The sequence below is a fragment of the Emydura macquarii genome, unplaced genomic scaffold (genome assembly GCF_026122565.2).
Source record: "Emydura macquarii macquarii isolate MOO-44397 ecotype Brisbane River unplaced genomic scaffold, CSIRO-AGI_Emac_v2 contig_3470, whole genome shotgun sequence".
NCBI classification, from domain to species: Eukaryota; Metazoa; Chordata; order Testudines; family Chelidae; genus Emydura; species Emydura macquarii.
In genome coordinates this window covers 3,414,312-3,429,446 of record NW_027133607.1, presented here as the reverse complement: position 1 = coordinate 3,429,446, position 15,135 = coordinate 3,414,312, and the positions used below count along the sequence as shown (strand labels likewise).

The 15,135-nt window shown below is 47.0% G+C and overlaps 1 protein-coding gene across 1 annotated transcript in view; it reads left to right on the top strand.

Annotated features, from left to right (window-relative positions):
- Positions 1-15,135, top strand: part of LOC137144529 (store-operated calcium entry regulator STIMATE-like) — a 61,547-nt gene that overhangs the window by 44,250 nt on the left and 2,162 nt on the right. The window contains exons 5-7 of the mRNA XM_067534897.1: positions 2,153-2,265; positions 3,299-3,382; positions 6,942-7,052. Coding sequence (XP_067390998.1) covers positions 2,153-2,265; positions 3,299-3,382; positions 6,942-7,052 — 308 coding nt within the window. The remainder of the gene's footprint in view (positions 1-2,152; positions 2,266-3,298; positions 3,383-6,941; positions 7,053-15,135) is intronic.

The following is a 15,135-nucleotide window of genomic DNA, read 5'->3' as shown; positions in this document are numbered from 1 at the left end:
AGGTATTGTGCTGACCCTGTCAGTCTCCTGCTGGACACTGCAGAGAGGGAGCAGATTGTCACGCTGTCTGGAGTAGTTCACAGCTGTGAGTGCCAGTCTAAGGGCAGGCCCCTCAAACGGGTTTTATGATCTATAATTAGATTTCACCAACCCAGTAAGAGAGAGCGGGAACCTTGATCAGACATTTCAATATTTCTCTTACTGCGCCTGCAAGGTGTTGGATGGACAAAGGCCTTTGTTCATACAGCACTGGCAGCAGCAGGGTGCATCCCTTTGTACTGTCTGACCTGCCTCACGTTTACAGAAGCACCCTCCATAATAGGAATAAGATCTGGCCCTGGCTCTTTAATAATACGGTTGTATGTGCTGTTGCTGGCTGGCTGGTCATGGGTTTTGCTACTTGTCTACCAGAGGAAGAGATCTAGATGGCTCCCCTTGTGCCTCTTTGAATTGAAGCGTACTCAAGAAGAGTTCTCTGCTGTAACAGAGCTGTCCAGAATGTGAACACGTCTCCAGTAGGTAAGGGTGAAGTGACGCTGGGATTCCCTAAAGGGCTGGGAACTGTGAGGGAAGGAAGAGAGCCCTCCTGACCCATGTGCCTCCACCCATAAATCACCTTCCAGCTTCAGAGAAGCTTTGCTCTGACTCTCCTGCCCAGCTGCGGTTCTGGGCTCTGGTCTGCACTGGAAACAGAGATGCCACCAGAGGCTATCTTTGTATTGTTGTGTCAGGAGGAAATGTGACATGTCTCAAGAGAGCCAGATGTTGGCAGCCCCAATTTTGCAGACCTGATGGATTGTAATGAGCCTGGGAAGATAATGAGCAGCTGGCAGGATGCTTATTGAGGCCTGAAGCTCCTGTATGTAATAGATATGGTTCCATTATAGTTGCTAACAATAATAAATATGCTTTTCATTATCACTTTAAGTACCTATCATCCATATTTAACTAGAATTGATTTCCAGATTGGATTACTTGAAAACCTGGGATGATGGAGGCCTTGTCTGTGTCTCAGACCTTAAGTATTACATCCCCAGCCACCCGCTGTCATCAGCAACTGACAGATATCTGATAAGTCCACAGCATGTCAGACGAATGCATGGATGCAGTGATCATTTTGAAAATTATGCCTTTTGGGTGAAACTGACATCTGAGGCCGTGACCATTTCGTTCACCATACGCCGCCGGCATTTTCAGATTCGATGTTGGGGCAAATCCTAGCTGTTGCCTGAAATTCTTCTTGAATTGACAATTGGATGCTCTGTTCTGATCTTTCTGCCCTGGGCTGCTGCCTGGTGTAGTGTTAGCAAATATTTGACAACTCTTCACCGGAAGGGGCTGCGTTTCTGAGGTGGATGGAGTTAGTTATCCCAGCACAGAATAAATTACCTGTTATCAACTTGCCAATGTATTGTATCAAAGATCAGTATTAGGACCAGTGCTTAAAAGATTTTAAGGTCAGAAGGGACCATTGGCTCTAGTATGACCTCCTGAAAAACACAATCCATGGAATGTATCCAGTTTTTCTGCTATTGAGCCTATATATTGTTTGTTCCTAATAGCCTGGAAAAGACTATGAAGAGGTGGCAAAACCTGCCAATGACACAATTACTTAAATTCTGTTAGATTAAAGAAGAGAGAGGAGCTAATAAGGACCTAGCTAAGATTGATGGGGCAAGACAGATTCAATTTGATGATCCACAAAGCAACGCGTGTTCAAAGGAATTGTTTGAACTAAATATGAGAATTACTGAGATTTAAATCGAAAACATTCTGAAAAGAAACCAGAGTCATTTTTTAAATTTCCTGTCTGAAGAAAGCACAAATTTTCTGCTCCAAAACCATAAGCTCCTACAACTTGAGATGAGCTCCATTAGCTGTCAGAAAAATTATATCCCCTCTAGTCCTCCATCTGCTTGTTGCTGAGATCATTGTAACACTCAAGCAGATTAGCATCCTTTCTAGGAGGGGACAGAAATCTGTGTACAAACTGCTATATTGGGGCACTGTACACACATTTCCCCCACACCCTCCTGTACTAGTCTTAACTCCTGTTCTCAGTCCATATTATTTTACCCCAGGGTGCTCTGGTATTTCTCTGTGTGGTTTTCTACTTCTGTTCTATATGCTAGGTTTAACTTAACTTTTCCAGGTGACCCTCCACAAGCCGCTGCCTGGATTGGCCAGTGCATCCTCTACTTGCTGATAATGATCTTTGAGAAGACTGTGGTGAGCCTTGCTCTGTTCATCCCTGGCTGGACAAAGGTAAATTACTGGTCACGTTTCCCACTGTGTGGAGGATGCCACGGCATTATGTGGGCTAATTCTTTATTAGGCCATAACTCACGAGGAGTGCTCAAATAATCCATTAGTGGTTGTTGCATCTGGGGAGCTGCCTATTGGCTAGTGGCAAGGAAATGTGTCACAGGCTGACCAAAGGAGCAATTAATGGAATAGATGGTTCTGTCCTTGGATAGATAAGCTTGTAGAGGGAGATTCTTCCCAGCCTTGCCACAGACTTACTCTGTGACCTTGGGCAAGTCACTTAATCTCTCTTGTTTCCATAACCCATCTGTAAATTGGGGATGATACTTCCTTTCATCTCTTCTCTGTTTTAGACTGTTACTACTTCAGGGCAGAAGCTGTCTTATTACTTTTTGTACAGCACCTAGCACACTAGGGTTCTGCTCTGTTGTGATTGCTAGCTGCTACCATGATATAAAGTCTTTGCCCACTGAATGAGGGAGTGTGGTAGATGGCAGCTGTGTGTGTCCAGACAGATGGAACAAGAGGGAGGCGTTAGGTTGGGACACATCAGTGTTTCCTTTCCATTGGAACCAGTATTCTCAACCCAAGCAGTGAAGGACACTACAGCTTGAAATGTTGATGTAGATTTCTCCCCTCTTGGTATGTGAACATGGAATCTGGGGGCAGGCAGGATACTTCTGGATGTCTTTCAGCCCATCTCATGCAAGGTGGGTGGTCCCATAAGCTCATCTTGCAACCAGGCTGAGAGAATCCAAGGAAAATCTGCTCGTTATTTTAATGCACCGTTAAAGTGCGGAAGCCCAGCACTTTCATAAATGAATAAACATCTGCTTGGCCCTCAGGCTGCCAGAAGTGTCTGGGGTGGGGTGGGATTGCTTGTGTTCCTCTATCTTCTGCGGCGGGGTTAAAAAAGGCAGCAGCAGCCTCCGCCACGAAGCTGCCAGTGTGGGAAGGTTGCTGCAATTCATAGTTAATATCATGCAACCGAGATGTATTTTAATAACCACTTTTAATTTTGTTTCCTTCACAGCTTCAGGAGACTTTACTGGACTATATCCCAGACCCTCAGCTGGAGCTTGTCTTGGTCATGCTCATTGTGCCTTTTATAGTCAACGTAAGTGAAGCCAGACTCCTCTGAAAACGCTATGGGTTTGCTGGGCCTATGCATCCCAATGGAGATCAGTGCTGCACCAGCAATCCTTACCCCAAAGAGAGATTGAAATAGATAGGACAAAGGATGGAAGAAGCAGAGAAGTGACCCAACAGGTCATTGGCTGAGCTGGAACTGGGACTAGGACCCTGGTCTCTGGATTCCCAAGCCATTGCCCTACCCACTAGACCACTCTGCCTCTCTGATCAGTCCACACACAAACCATTTCTTGCTGGGATACTAGTGTCTCCTAGCTAGTAACTTCTGTCAGCACTGTTATATGGAGGAGTCTGAGTTGAAGATTGATGTAATTAAGCCGCCCAGACATCACAAAACTCTATGGGATCTCTACCACAGTTAATGAGTCATTCTGGCTGTCTTTGCATATTTTTGGTAGTTTTTGGTACATTTGCAACACATCCAATACACAGGTGTGGTTTTAGGGTTTCCAAGATGAAAGCTGGTGACTGCTTTTTTTTTTTTTTTTTTTTTTTTTAAAGTACTTATTGCAATGTGCACGGCACTTTCTGAAACACAGATTCACTGCCTATTTAAATTGTAAGATGCAAATGACAGAGGTGGGGCTGGGAGAGGTGTAGGGTGAAGGTGAGGACAATAAGGTGACTGGACTTCTATGGGTGAATCAAAGAGCAAAATTTGTCCTCCGGAATATCGTCCTGATTCATTAAGACTGACAAAAATCTGTTGCTTAAATGGTCACTTGGGACAGACTGTCCTGCTGTACTTGAAAATCACATCCCCCTCTGTTGGAACTGCCAAGATACGAGTGAAGGATATGGGCTTCCTTTGAAATTATTCATGACATCCCAGGCGTCCAAAACATGGCTGTTAGTCGCATCCTGTGATGAAAAGCACTGAATTCTGGCCTTGTCAGCCAAAAGGCTTTCTATTCATCTCTTTAGTGATGCTCTTCAAGAATAACTTAACTGGCTTATGTATGGAATTCGATCCAAAAAGGCAGAGATAACAGCTGAGTGGTAGTCTGCTCTGGGTGTTTTCTAGTGATGTCATTGACGTTCAATAGCAATTATAACTCCAGACAGGCCCAGTCCTGCGTGATGAATGCTCTCTACTCTGTGGTCAATGGGCCAGAGTCACACAGGTCAGTGCATTGTGAGTATAATTGCTACCAAATCAGATAAGAATCAGGCTGGTGACATGGGAGAGGCTGGTGCTAACAGGATCAGGCCCTTTGTCTGCAAACCTCTTTGGCCAAATCTATTTCCCTGCAGTGTACAATCTCACTCTGACTTCAAAGCTGGTAAGAATCAACAAAAAAGCCCATTTGAGTTTTTGGCTGAAACCTCCACTCAGTCCGATGTAAAATTCTTAGGGAGGAAGTGGTCATCCAGCTACTTAGAAATAAATATAGAGTAACTTTGTTCTGATGACCTTGTATAAAATTAGCTCTCCGGCTACAGAAGGTTCTTTAAAATAGTACTTACTTGAAGTCCAGCCAAATGTTCTTTTGCCCCCAAAACTGGTGATATTCTCTAAACTATCACTCAGGAAATCCTTTCCGTATCTGCCACCAAAGGCTTTGAACCTTTGATTAGGCTATTTTTGAAGGGACCAGGAAAGTTTTGAACTGTGAAATGGAATGTCACGCTGCAGTACATGGCATGCCATGCAGTGGCAGACGGCACCCCACTTGATTCAGAATGTCTTTCCACCCACCACAATTTAGGATTCAAGAAGTTTAAGGTAGACTATGCTTCTGTCCTGTCCAGCTATGCCACTTTTTCACCTTCCGTTCCTTTTTCTCTAGAAACTGCCTTCTAAGGGATTTGAAAAATCCCAGGAACAACTCCATTTATCACCGGAGAGTTCCCTTTCTAGTCAAAGAATCATAAAAGATTAGGGTTGGAAGGGACCTCAGGAGGTCATCTAGTCCAACCTCCTGCTCAAAGCAGGACCAACCCCAACTAAATCATCCCAGCCAGGGCTTTGTCAAGTCGGTGACATGTTTCAAGTTTGCTAAATGGTTAAAATGGGTGCTGTTCATATCCTGCCGCCTCCAACAGATAGGTGCTTTCTCTGGTGACAGCACCCAAAGAGATGGAGAATCCCAAACATAAGGGATGCAATGGAAGATGGCGTTAAGACAGAAGTAGGAAGTGGATACAAAAGGGGTACTTAGGTGGATGGCTTGGTACAAGTGCAGCCAGCCAGTGTTAGAAGCTGTCAATAATACCTAGCTCTTATTAAGCAATCTCTTCAACAGCAGATTTCATTACCTCCACTTTTTAGTAATGGGGAAGCTTGCACAGGAGGGGAGTGACTTGCCCAAGGTCACCCCGCAGTCTGCCCAGTGGCAGAGCAGGGTTTAGAAACCAGCTCTTTGGAGTGCCAGGCAGCGATCTATCCACTAGGCCATGCTGCCTCCCAGTAGAGAATGAGGCCACAGAAGAGCCATATGGCCCCCTTATAGGGAAAGACGAGCTGTTTGAACTTGATGTGGCAGGCAGAGAGGCCATTCAGAGCGGAGAGCAGCGTGGTCTGAATGAGACCGGCAAAAGAGGAGGTTGCATTCCATGAGGCAGAACATCACAGCTCTTGCCTGAAGCGGATTGCAAAATGAAATAGCCAGTACTCGAGCTCGTGCCTTTCTACAGCTCGTCTACAGAATCAACAGGGTTTTTTAATCTCCTACATGTCACCACAGAGCACCTGGGCCTGCACGTTGACATGGTAAAGTAACTGAGAGCCAAGTACGTCCTTGCTGCTCTGAGTCAAATAACATGCCAGTTCCTGTAGCCAGCCACAGGATGAGCTCAGAAACTTGGCTTTCATTTTTGGAGGAGCTGTGTTTGGTCTCCTGGGCGGCGGGGAAAGCGTGAAAACACAGCGTGCGCCTTTGAGTCTGCCGATGCATGAGGCAGTACCTCCGGGGGGAAAGGTGCGGTGCTCCATTCATCTGAAACCTGCTGCCACCTGAGGACCATGGGAGCCCGCTGCAGGATTTGCCGTGGGCCTCGAATGGCCATAATTTGTCCCTGCCGCCACTTCTGCTCGGCTGAAGGGCAAACTTTCCCAGCACGTGGGACACCAGTGCGAGCGCTAATGATGGTCTGGGGAAGCTGAATGGGTGAACCTGGGTTCTGGATGCTTCATCCTTCAGCCACTTACAGCTGCAGAGCTGACGCAGTACAGCCCTGTCCTCCTCTTAGTGTCTTTCCCGGTGGGTCCTTCTGCAAGTGTCTGCTCTGACGCACGGGACCAGGCTTCAACGCAGAGGAGGAGGGAAAAAAACCTCACAAAACACAAACTGGTAGACATGGGAGCTAATTGTGTGAACTGCAGAGTGTGCGCTACTCCGTTCGTGTGCGTGGGGGTAGGGGGCACAATTGCTCAGTCAGATCACGTCTGACGTGAGTTGGTGGTGGTTATTGTAAGGGTTTAAAGCTGCGACCTCCTGGTGGTTTAGGCTGCACTGAAGATTGGCCATCTAAAAGTCTGGACCATTCAAACAACTTTTTTTTTTCCCCTTTTCCCCTCCAAGGCTGTTATGTTCTGGGCTGTGGACAGTTTGCTCATGAGGAAACACAAGCAGAAGGACAGCCTTGAAAGCAGCAGGTCCATAGAAAACCCTGTGAGGAATGAAGAATCCCAGGTAAGCGCAAAGAACGGGCTGTGGGCAGAGGTGCACAGCCGGCCAATCCTAAGTCAAATGAAGAGCACTGATTCTGGCTGCCGCGTACAAGGCAGGTGATCTGAATTTAGAGTCTTGCTCCAGTTGTCCCACAGAGCAGCATTTGCCTTCCCCTTCGGGAGGGGGGTTGTCTTACCGTGACTCTCGTTGTGTGCTGCCTTGTTAATGCTGCAGAGACGTGAGCACTGACCGAATCTTGGGCAGCTTCACTCGCATGCAAGCTGCTGTCCAAACTCTCAGCTAACATGGACAGGTCTTGAGATGCTGGGTGTGTCTGACTCTTCTCCCTGCTCTGAGGAACAGTGGGGCTCCCTCAGGTCTGCTCTCTGACATCAGGGAGTAGGTGAGTGAATAAAGGCTTCTAAGTAGGAAATGCCAGGAGGAATAGGCTTTAGCCGCTCTAGAAGGACAGGCCTTTATTTCTAGAGCCTAGGGAAGTTCGAACGCATGGTCGGAAAAGACTTAAAATGGTATCGCCTCTCTCAGTATTGTGAGAGGCAACGTGGGCTGGTGGACAAGGAGTTGGAGACCTGGGTTCTGTTCCCAGCTCTGCCATTGCCCAGCTGTAAGTTGGAAAGTTATTTTGCTTCCCCAGCTCCCCTCCCGCTCTGTCTTCTCTGTTTACAAAGGGACTCCTCTGTGGCATCTAGCACCATGGGGCCATGATTGCAATTGGGGCCTCTAGATGCTACAGTGTTGAAAGCAATAAATATTCAGTATCTGATCAGAAGGTGTCATAGAATCATAGAAGATTAGAGTTGGAAGGGACCTCAGGAGGTCATCTAGTCCAACCCCCTGCTCAAAGCAGAACCAACCCCAACTAAATCATTCCAGCCAGGGTTTTGTCAAGCCGCAGCTTAAAAATCTCTAAAGATGGAGATTCCACCACCTCCCTAGGTAACCCATTCCAGTGCTTCACCACCCTCCTAGTGAAAAACTTTTTCCTAATGTCCAACCTAGACCTCCCCAGCTGCAACTTGAGACCGTTGCTCCTTGTTCTGTCATCTGCCACCACTGAGAACAGCCTAGCCCCATCCTCCCTGGAACCCCCTTTCAGGTAGTTAAAGGCTGCTATCAAATCCCCCTCATTCTTCTCTTTTGCAGACTAAACAAGCCCAGTTCCCTCAGCCTCTCCTCATAAGTCACGTGCTCCAGCCCCCTAATCATTTTTGTTGCCCTCTGCTGGACTCTCCCCAGTTTGTCCACATCCTTCCTGTCCTTGGGCATTAACAGTGTTCTCCACTGACACAATGAATGTACTCCACTCAGCCTCCCCCATCAACCCAGCTATAGAAAACCAAGCTGGATTCTAATCGGTTTCATGCACCATCAACAGACTAGCCCAATCAGTAGTGAGAGCTGACTGCGGTGAAAGGGCGTGGCTTGATATTTTTTTTCAGATTTCAGGTTGAATTAATGGCATGAAAAATCATTCTTGATCTGTAAATCGAGCTAATGTCGTATGAAGTCCATTGCGAATCAGCAGAACTCTGGCTAGTGTCACTTTCAAAGCCTTTGGATCCCTCATGTCTAGTTAACATATTTAAAGTTGTAGAAGAAGGAATTTTTTTCTTGTTAATATCTCCTCTTTTGTTGCATTTTGGAGGAAAAAGCGCTTGGCGGAGAATCAAAGTTTGCCAGGAGTCTTAGGTCTGGTCTACACTGGTGGCGCTGGTCGTTGACTTACGTTGACATGCCATGGTGTCTTCACGACACTGCGTCGACAGGAGACGCCCTCCCTACTCCTTTCAGGGAGGTGGACTAATGGCATCGACCAGAGAGCCCATCTCCCATCGATTGAGTGGGTCTTCACAACCCGTTCAATCGATCCCACTGCATTGATCGCTGCAGAGCCCACGGTGTGGACAAGCCCTTAGTTTCTTGGCAAGCAAACGGCCAGTTAGGTCTGGTGTGAGTCACCCTCAGGATATATTTGGGTTAGCTGGAAGCTTGCACTTTAAGTCCAAAAGGAAAAAACAGTTATGTTCTGGGTAGATTTTGTTCTCATTGTTTGCTAACATAACAGAGTTCACCAGACACATGTCACATCCATGTCCGTGCTTGGGTTTTCAGCAAAAGCCACCATAATCTAACTAACTGGATCTAATTCTGTTCCCCCTGTCCTGCTTTCAAAATGCTATTTGTACGACTTCTGATTTCCTGCTGTTCAGTGACAAGATCTACTAAACTGAAAAAGAATTCAGCAGTTACAGACTAGCTTCTGAAATAGCTGCTGCTTGGTGGATTTAAATACTCCTACAGAAGTGGAGAGTAAGAAACAGAACAGAAATAATACAAGGTATTTCAAATCCTCATTGCACAATAACTTTTTTATTTTCTGTACCTGTTAAGTTTATATCCCTCGGAGCTTCAGCTGCATCACATCTTCTATGAAGTGTAACTAGGTTCTACATCATAAAGGTGGGACTGCTAAACCATGGCAGTTACTACCCGGCGTGGCTTCTGCACTGAAATATACACTGGGAAATGACAAGGAAGAATGTTTGTAATCTAGTGTGGATCCAGTTTATGTAACTTCAAACCAGAATTCTTGCAGAGCGTGTGCATCTGATAAGCGCCCACTTCTAAAGAGCGAGGTGGCGCTAGAGGATTCCTTCTGCTTACAGGACAGACAAAGCAGAGACAGATGTTAACAGCTGGTCAGCCAAGAAATGAGTCATGCACATCCTGGTAGAGCAGAGCTAGCCTCGTCCTGTGAGTGAGAGCTATCTGAGTTATGTTGTGTTCCAAAACATCTGAACCTTGCATTCTGGGGATTTCCAAAAGTGAGGAGCTCGTTCCTGAGAGCAGTTACCTTTTATATTTCATATGAGTTGAAAGGCAAGATCAGCCAAATGAGTCCTGATCTGAACCGGTTTTGCACCAGTTTAACTATCTTGGTTCGGGGGTGGGAGGGAGTGGTTTTTTTTTGGTTTTTTTTTGTTTAACCAATATAGATAAAACGGTACCAACAACTATAGACAAGCCTGTAGAGATCCCACATCTAGCCATGCACAAAACTGCTAATTACTCAAAATCCTAACCATCAAGAACCAATTAACACTTCTCTGGTTACGGCATGATCATGGCCTCTTAGTAGTTGATACTCAGGAGTGCCCTCTCCTCCAATCCCATTTAGGAGAGATGGCTTTGGAGGCTCCTACAAAATCTGTAACCCATAATGTGTTTCCTAATGGATGGACACAGAAGCTACTTGTCTTGGTTTTGCAAGTTTGAGGCTGCATCTAAACACAGAAATTGCACCAGTTTAAAGGCGTGTTTAACTGTAACTTCTGTGGGTAGTTGAGGCCTGATCTCTTGCCGGTTGGGATCTGATCTAACTCTCCAACAAATAATGGCACAACTAATCTCTTATTTTACAGCAAAACATCTGAGATCCCCTTACACCTTCCTGGAGCATCAACCACAGCAATACACTTAAGGCAGCAGAGATCTGTAGCACCAAGTGTCCATGTAGCATGGCTATTTTAAAATATGCAGACACAACTATTCAGTGGCTGTTGCATCTGGGACAGAACAGAGCAGGACTCAACACCCTGCCGGTGCTGCATGTTGCATATAGAAATATACCATGCCATCTGTGTTGCTGTGCTGAGGAATGAATAGAGCACTATAAAACTCTTCACAGCAACCTGTTCCCGTTCAGAATAGTCCATAAAGAAGACAGCTATTCCCATCTCTACAAGTCGAGAAAGATCTACTATTCTTCTAGTCCATCTTCCTGCCAATGCAGCATTTCGGCCTACCGCACAGTTTTCTAATGTTCTGACTAGTCTAGCTTTAAATGTTCCAAGCGAGGGGGCTTCCACTATTTCATTTAGACTTTGACAGCCTAACAGACCTCCCTGTTGGGAAGGCTTTTCCTCATAATTAGCCTCAGCTTTCCCTTAACGTCTCCCATCTTATTATTTACATCTTTCAAATATTGGACTCGCCGTCTCCCTCTCCTCTCACGTAATTGTTACTTAGCAACATTTTCCTCTCATGAGGAAAGAGTCAGTTAGCCCCTCTCTCAAATATTTTTGTTGCTCGACTTGCAGCCTCCTCTCTGGTGTGAAGTGGAATTAGGCCAGGGATTGGTTCATCCCTGTATTTACAGTGTCCTCTTACTGGAACGATATACGGGGGCTGTTGCCTTGCTGCTCTATGACCCGCTGCCTCACCAATTTCAACCCAGAATTGCACTGGCCATATCACAGTGCAAACTCACAGCTCCGGTTTTCCAACCCACATGAATGAATAGTACAGAAAAGCAGGCATCTTCACAGAAAATCTGGGACTTCCGTCTCTTATTTCTTCGTGGTCTCCATGAAACTTCCGGACAGCTACTTCCGTGTGACCTCCATTCGGTCCAATATCACAAGTCACCTTTTAAACAGTAAATAAAATCGTGACCCTATTAAATTAAATCGTGACCCTATTTAAACAGTAAATAAAATCGTGATCCCTATTAACAAAGTCACTTGCTTTCCTAGTTGTTCAATAAGGAGAAATTCCCTCCCTCCTCTGCTTTATTAATCTCCCCCCTGTCAGGTGCTAAGTGTTTCTATGCTTGGCAGGAATTGCTCATGGTAAAGTGCCTGCGAGTTTATCCGAGTTCATCAGGCCTGTCTAAGAGCAGGCGCCAACAGCTCCCCATCCCATGGCTGGCTTGAATTTCAACCTCTCTTCATAACAAAAGGGTTCATTCTTTTCACCTGAGCTCAGAAGCGGCTCGCGTTGGGAAATGAGTCCCTGTTTTAAAACCTGCGCTATCAGTGGCTGCACCAGCTCTGTTTTTTGCAGGGCATCTTTATTGCTTGTGAGGCCCCAAGCTGTGAGAAGGTACCTAACTGAGATGCCACTTTATACAGTTCCACTGCTTGATGGGACACCTTGAGTAGCCGGCCAGCCTGGAGCCTGATCTTCCGTCCTCTTGTGTGTGTGTGCTTTTAAGGCCGGGCCTGCTTTCTCACTATTGAGCTTTCAGTGTGAAGTGTGGCAACAGTGCCGCATTGGGTAAGGTGGAGTGAGGGGGCTGTGTTTTAGGCTGAAACTAGCACTTGTGGGGGGGAGAAGGGAATTTTCATCCTCTTGATTGAGATCTATTAAAATTTCCTTCTGGGCTAGTCTTAGTTTCATTTTGTCTTTAACCCCAGGGACTGAGGGAAAAAACCTGTCCTGGACGGTCTCTCCCTTCCCATCAAACTGCCAGTCTCATCTGCCCTAATGTGTGCTTGAATCGTGGCTGTTTGCATGTTGTGTTGCAAAAAACCTGAGTAAATGCAGGCTGAAATGAAGGGTGCCGGTGCCTCAGCTGGAGTCTGCTGTCTCTTTCCCTGGGAGTGAGGGTAAACCACAGACCCTGTCAATAGCATCATTGTCTTCTCCACTCAGGGAAAACAAGTCACATTTTAAAAGCCCTTAATATTTCCTTTGATCTCTCTGGGTCTGTGGCTTTTACCCAGGGGCCGAAAGCAGATTAAGAAACAGGAATACATGCTCCTCTGACCTTGTTTTCATATTATCAGGCTGTCTGTGTGAATACTATTTGCAAGGACCCTTATCATCCCGATAGCACGTTCTCTGGTTAATTTGGGGTTGGAGAGGGGGAGGCTGTGTCGTTAGGCTAATGGACCAGCCTTTCTTAAAGGGTACAGCTAACCTTTTGGGTCATAAGTCAGGACAAGTCTGATTGCCCCTCCTAGCTCCCATAACTATGCAACTGGACATAAATCAGCACAATTGGCAGACTGTTAAATGAGACTCTGATTAATGTAGGCTGGGTATTTCAGACCAGAACTGAGGCACATGGTTGAGGTGAGGCGTGGGGAATGAACTGTCAATCTTTCATAAGCACTAAAGTCACTCAGACTTCTTAAAATAAAAATTGGGACTAATTTTGTACTGTCTACAGCATGGTAACATTCGAGACGAACAGGTTCTAAAGTGGCTCTGATTCCACCTACACAGCGGTGGAAATAGATTTATCAGCTTTCTTCTTATTACTGGGTATGATTCCATATCACACTCTCTTTTTTTTTTCCCCTCCACGCTCTATTCTTATGACCAATCAAGCAACTGATCTATATGAAGACTCTGGGTTCAGGTTTCTTGTACCACCCTGCTGTCTAAAACAAAGTGGACTGGCAGAGTACAGGGACAGTGTAATGTGCCTGCATAGGCAGAGTTTGACTTCTGTATTTGGGGGGGGAGGGCTCAGGCCAGCTCTGTGAAGCAGGGCATGGGGAGGGAGCGCCACCTCCACCTCCTGACTCACTTCTGGGTGGGGGTGCGAGGTGCACAACCACAAACTGTAACCCAAAGGGAGGGGCTCAGCTCAGAAACTTTGAAAACCACTCAGGGTGCAGGCAGGGGATAGCTAGGGGCTGTGTGCCTGCTGGGAGGGCTCTGCCAGCCCTAGAGCCGGGTCATTCCCCCCCCACCACCGCCTGGGCAGCTCTTACCAGCTTCATGAGTAATCAAAGGGGGCTGGGAACAGAAGCAGCCGCAGCCCCGGGCACCGCCAGCAGACAGGGGAGCCCTGCAGCCATCCACACCACAGCAGCAGCGCCCCACACTGGCCAACTTCCGGCCTGCAATGGGGCCAGGGAGCAGGGCCTCAAGAAGGGAGGTGGTCGAGCTTCTCCCGGGGCTGTCCTGCTCTGGTTATGGTGCTGCAGTTAGGGGGGCGGGGGGCAACACCTCCCCGTGCCCCCCCCCAAAGCCTGCCCATGCATGCCTGCAGCTGTGACCCGGTGCTCTTGTGGTCGTACGAGGTGAAGCAGCAGAGTGTTGAACAAGTACAAATCAGTGTTCCCTTGCTTTTGACTCGAGGCCTGTATCGGACGTTGTAAATTACCATGGGCATGTCTCGTGTGTAAACATTGCACTCCCAAGGAACGCTGGAGCAACAGATCCAGCTGATGGGACGTGCGCTCTGTACAGGATGTAGCTCAGATGTGTTTTTAAACAACAATGCAAAAACGTATTTAATTGTGTTGGGCGGCAAGGGAAAGCAGTGTGAATGAAGACTTACGGAGGTGGCGGGGCGTTCATTTCCTCCTCAACCCTCTGGCGCTTGAGTGTAGGGAGGCACGCACCAAGCAAGCCCAGAGTGTCAGAATAGAAATGAGAATATTGCTGAATCATTGGGGAACAAGACCAGGATGGCACAGTCCCCTGAGAGCTGGGAAACTGGGAATCTATTCCCAGTTCTGCCGCTGACTTGGTGCAGCTCGGTGCGTCTCCTGTCTAGACTGTCAGCTCTTAAACGGTAAGAATGCCTGCCCCAGTTTGCCTTACCAGCCCTTAGCACAATGGGCCCCTGATCTTGGCCGGGGACTCTCACCACTGCTGTAACACAACAAATCTGGCAGTAACAAGGCAAATTCGTGTTGAAGAATCACCCTTCTTTAAGGGTGTGTCTTCAGTAGCCTGGGTGAGCTATCTTGAATCCAGTTAGCAGGGAAGACCGAGCAGAGTGGGCCGCAGCCTGGGTACATACCCAGCTCACTGGTCCACTCCAAGCCCACCCTCTGCTGTTGCCACCATTATTTTACTCACTATCGAGCTAGGGCCCGTGAACAGCTTTTGCTGCGTGCCATCCCCAAGAGGGTTCAACTTCTTGGTTACAAATAGCACCTGAACAGTGAGCCATTTCCCTTGCAGGTTCTCAGCTGCTAGCAGTGCTCCACATGTGTACTGCAAACACCGCAGGGGAAATATTCCTTTTGCGTGGGTGGAAACTTGATTCTGTTGGAATGTTAAAAGAAGAGAGAACCGTTTCCTACTGGTCTTAGGCTGACAGCATCTCCTAAATGCTGTTGGTTTTTCCCTGTATTGCTGGAGACATCATCAAATCTGCAAATCAGGATGGGCCGCGTGGGGAGCTGTCCCTGAAGCCCCTCTGATCCCTTTGAAGATGTAGATACATTGCAGCAGTTTGTTTTTCCTGTTTAGTCCTCCTGTAGCTGTGGTTACTGGCCCCCTGGTGCCTCCTAAATGGTAACAAATGATAGGTGTGTTCCTGTGTTATGACTGC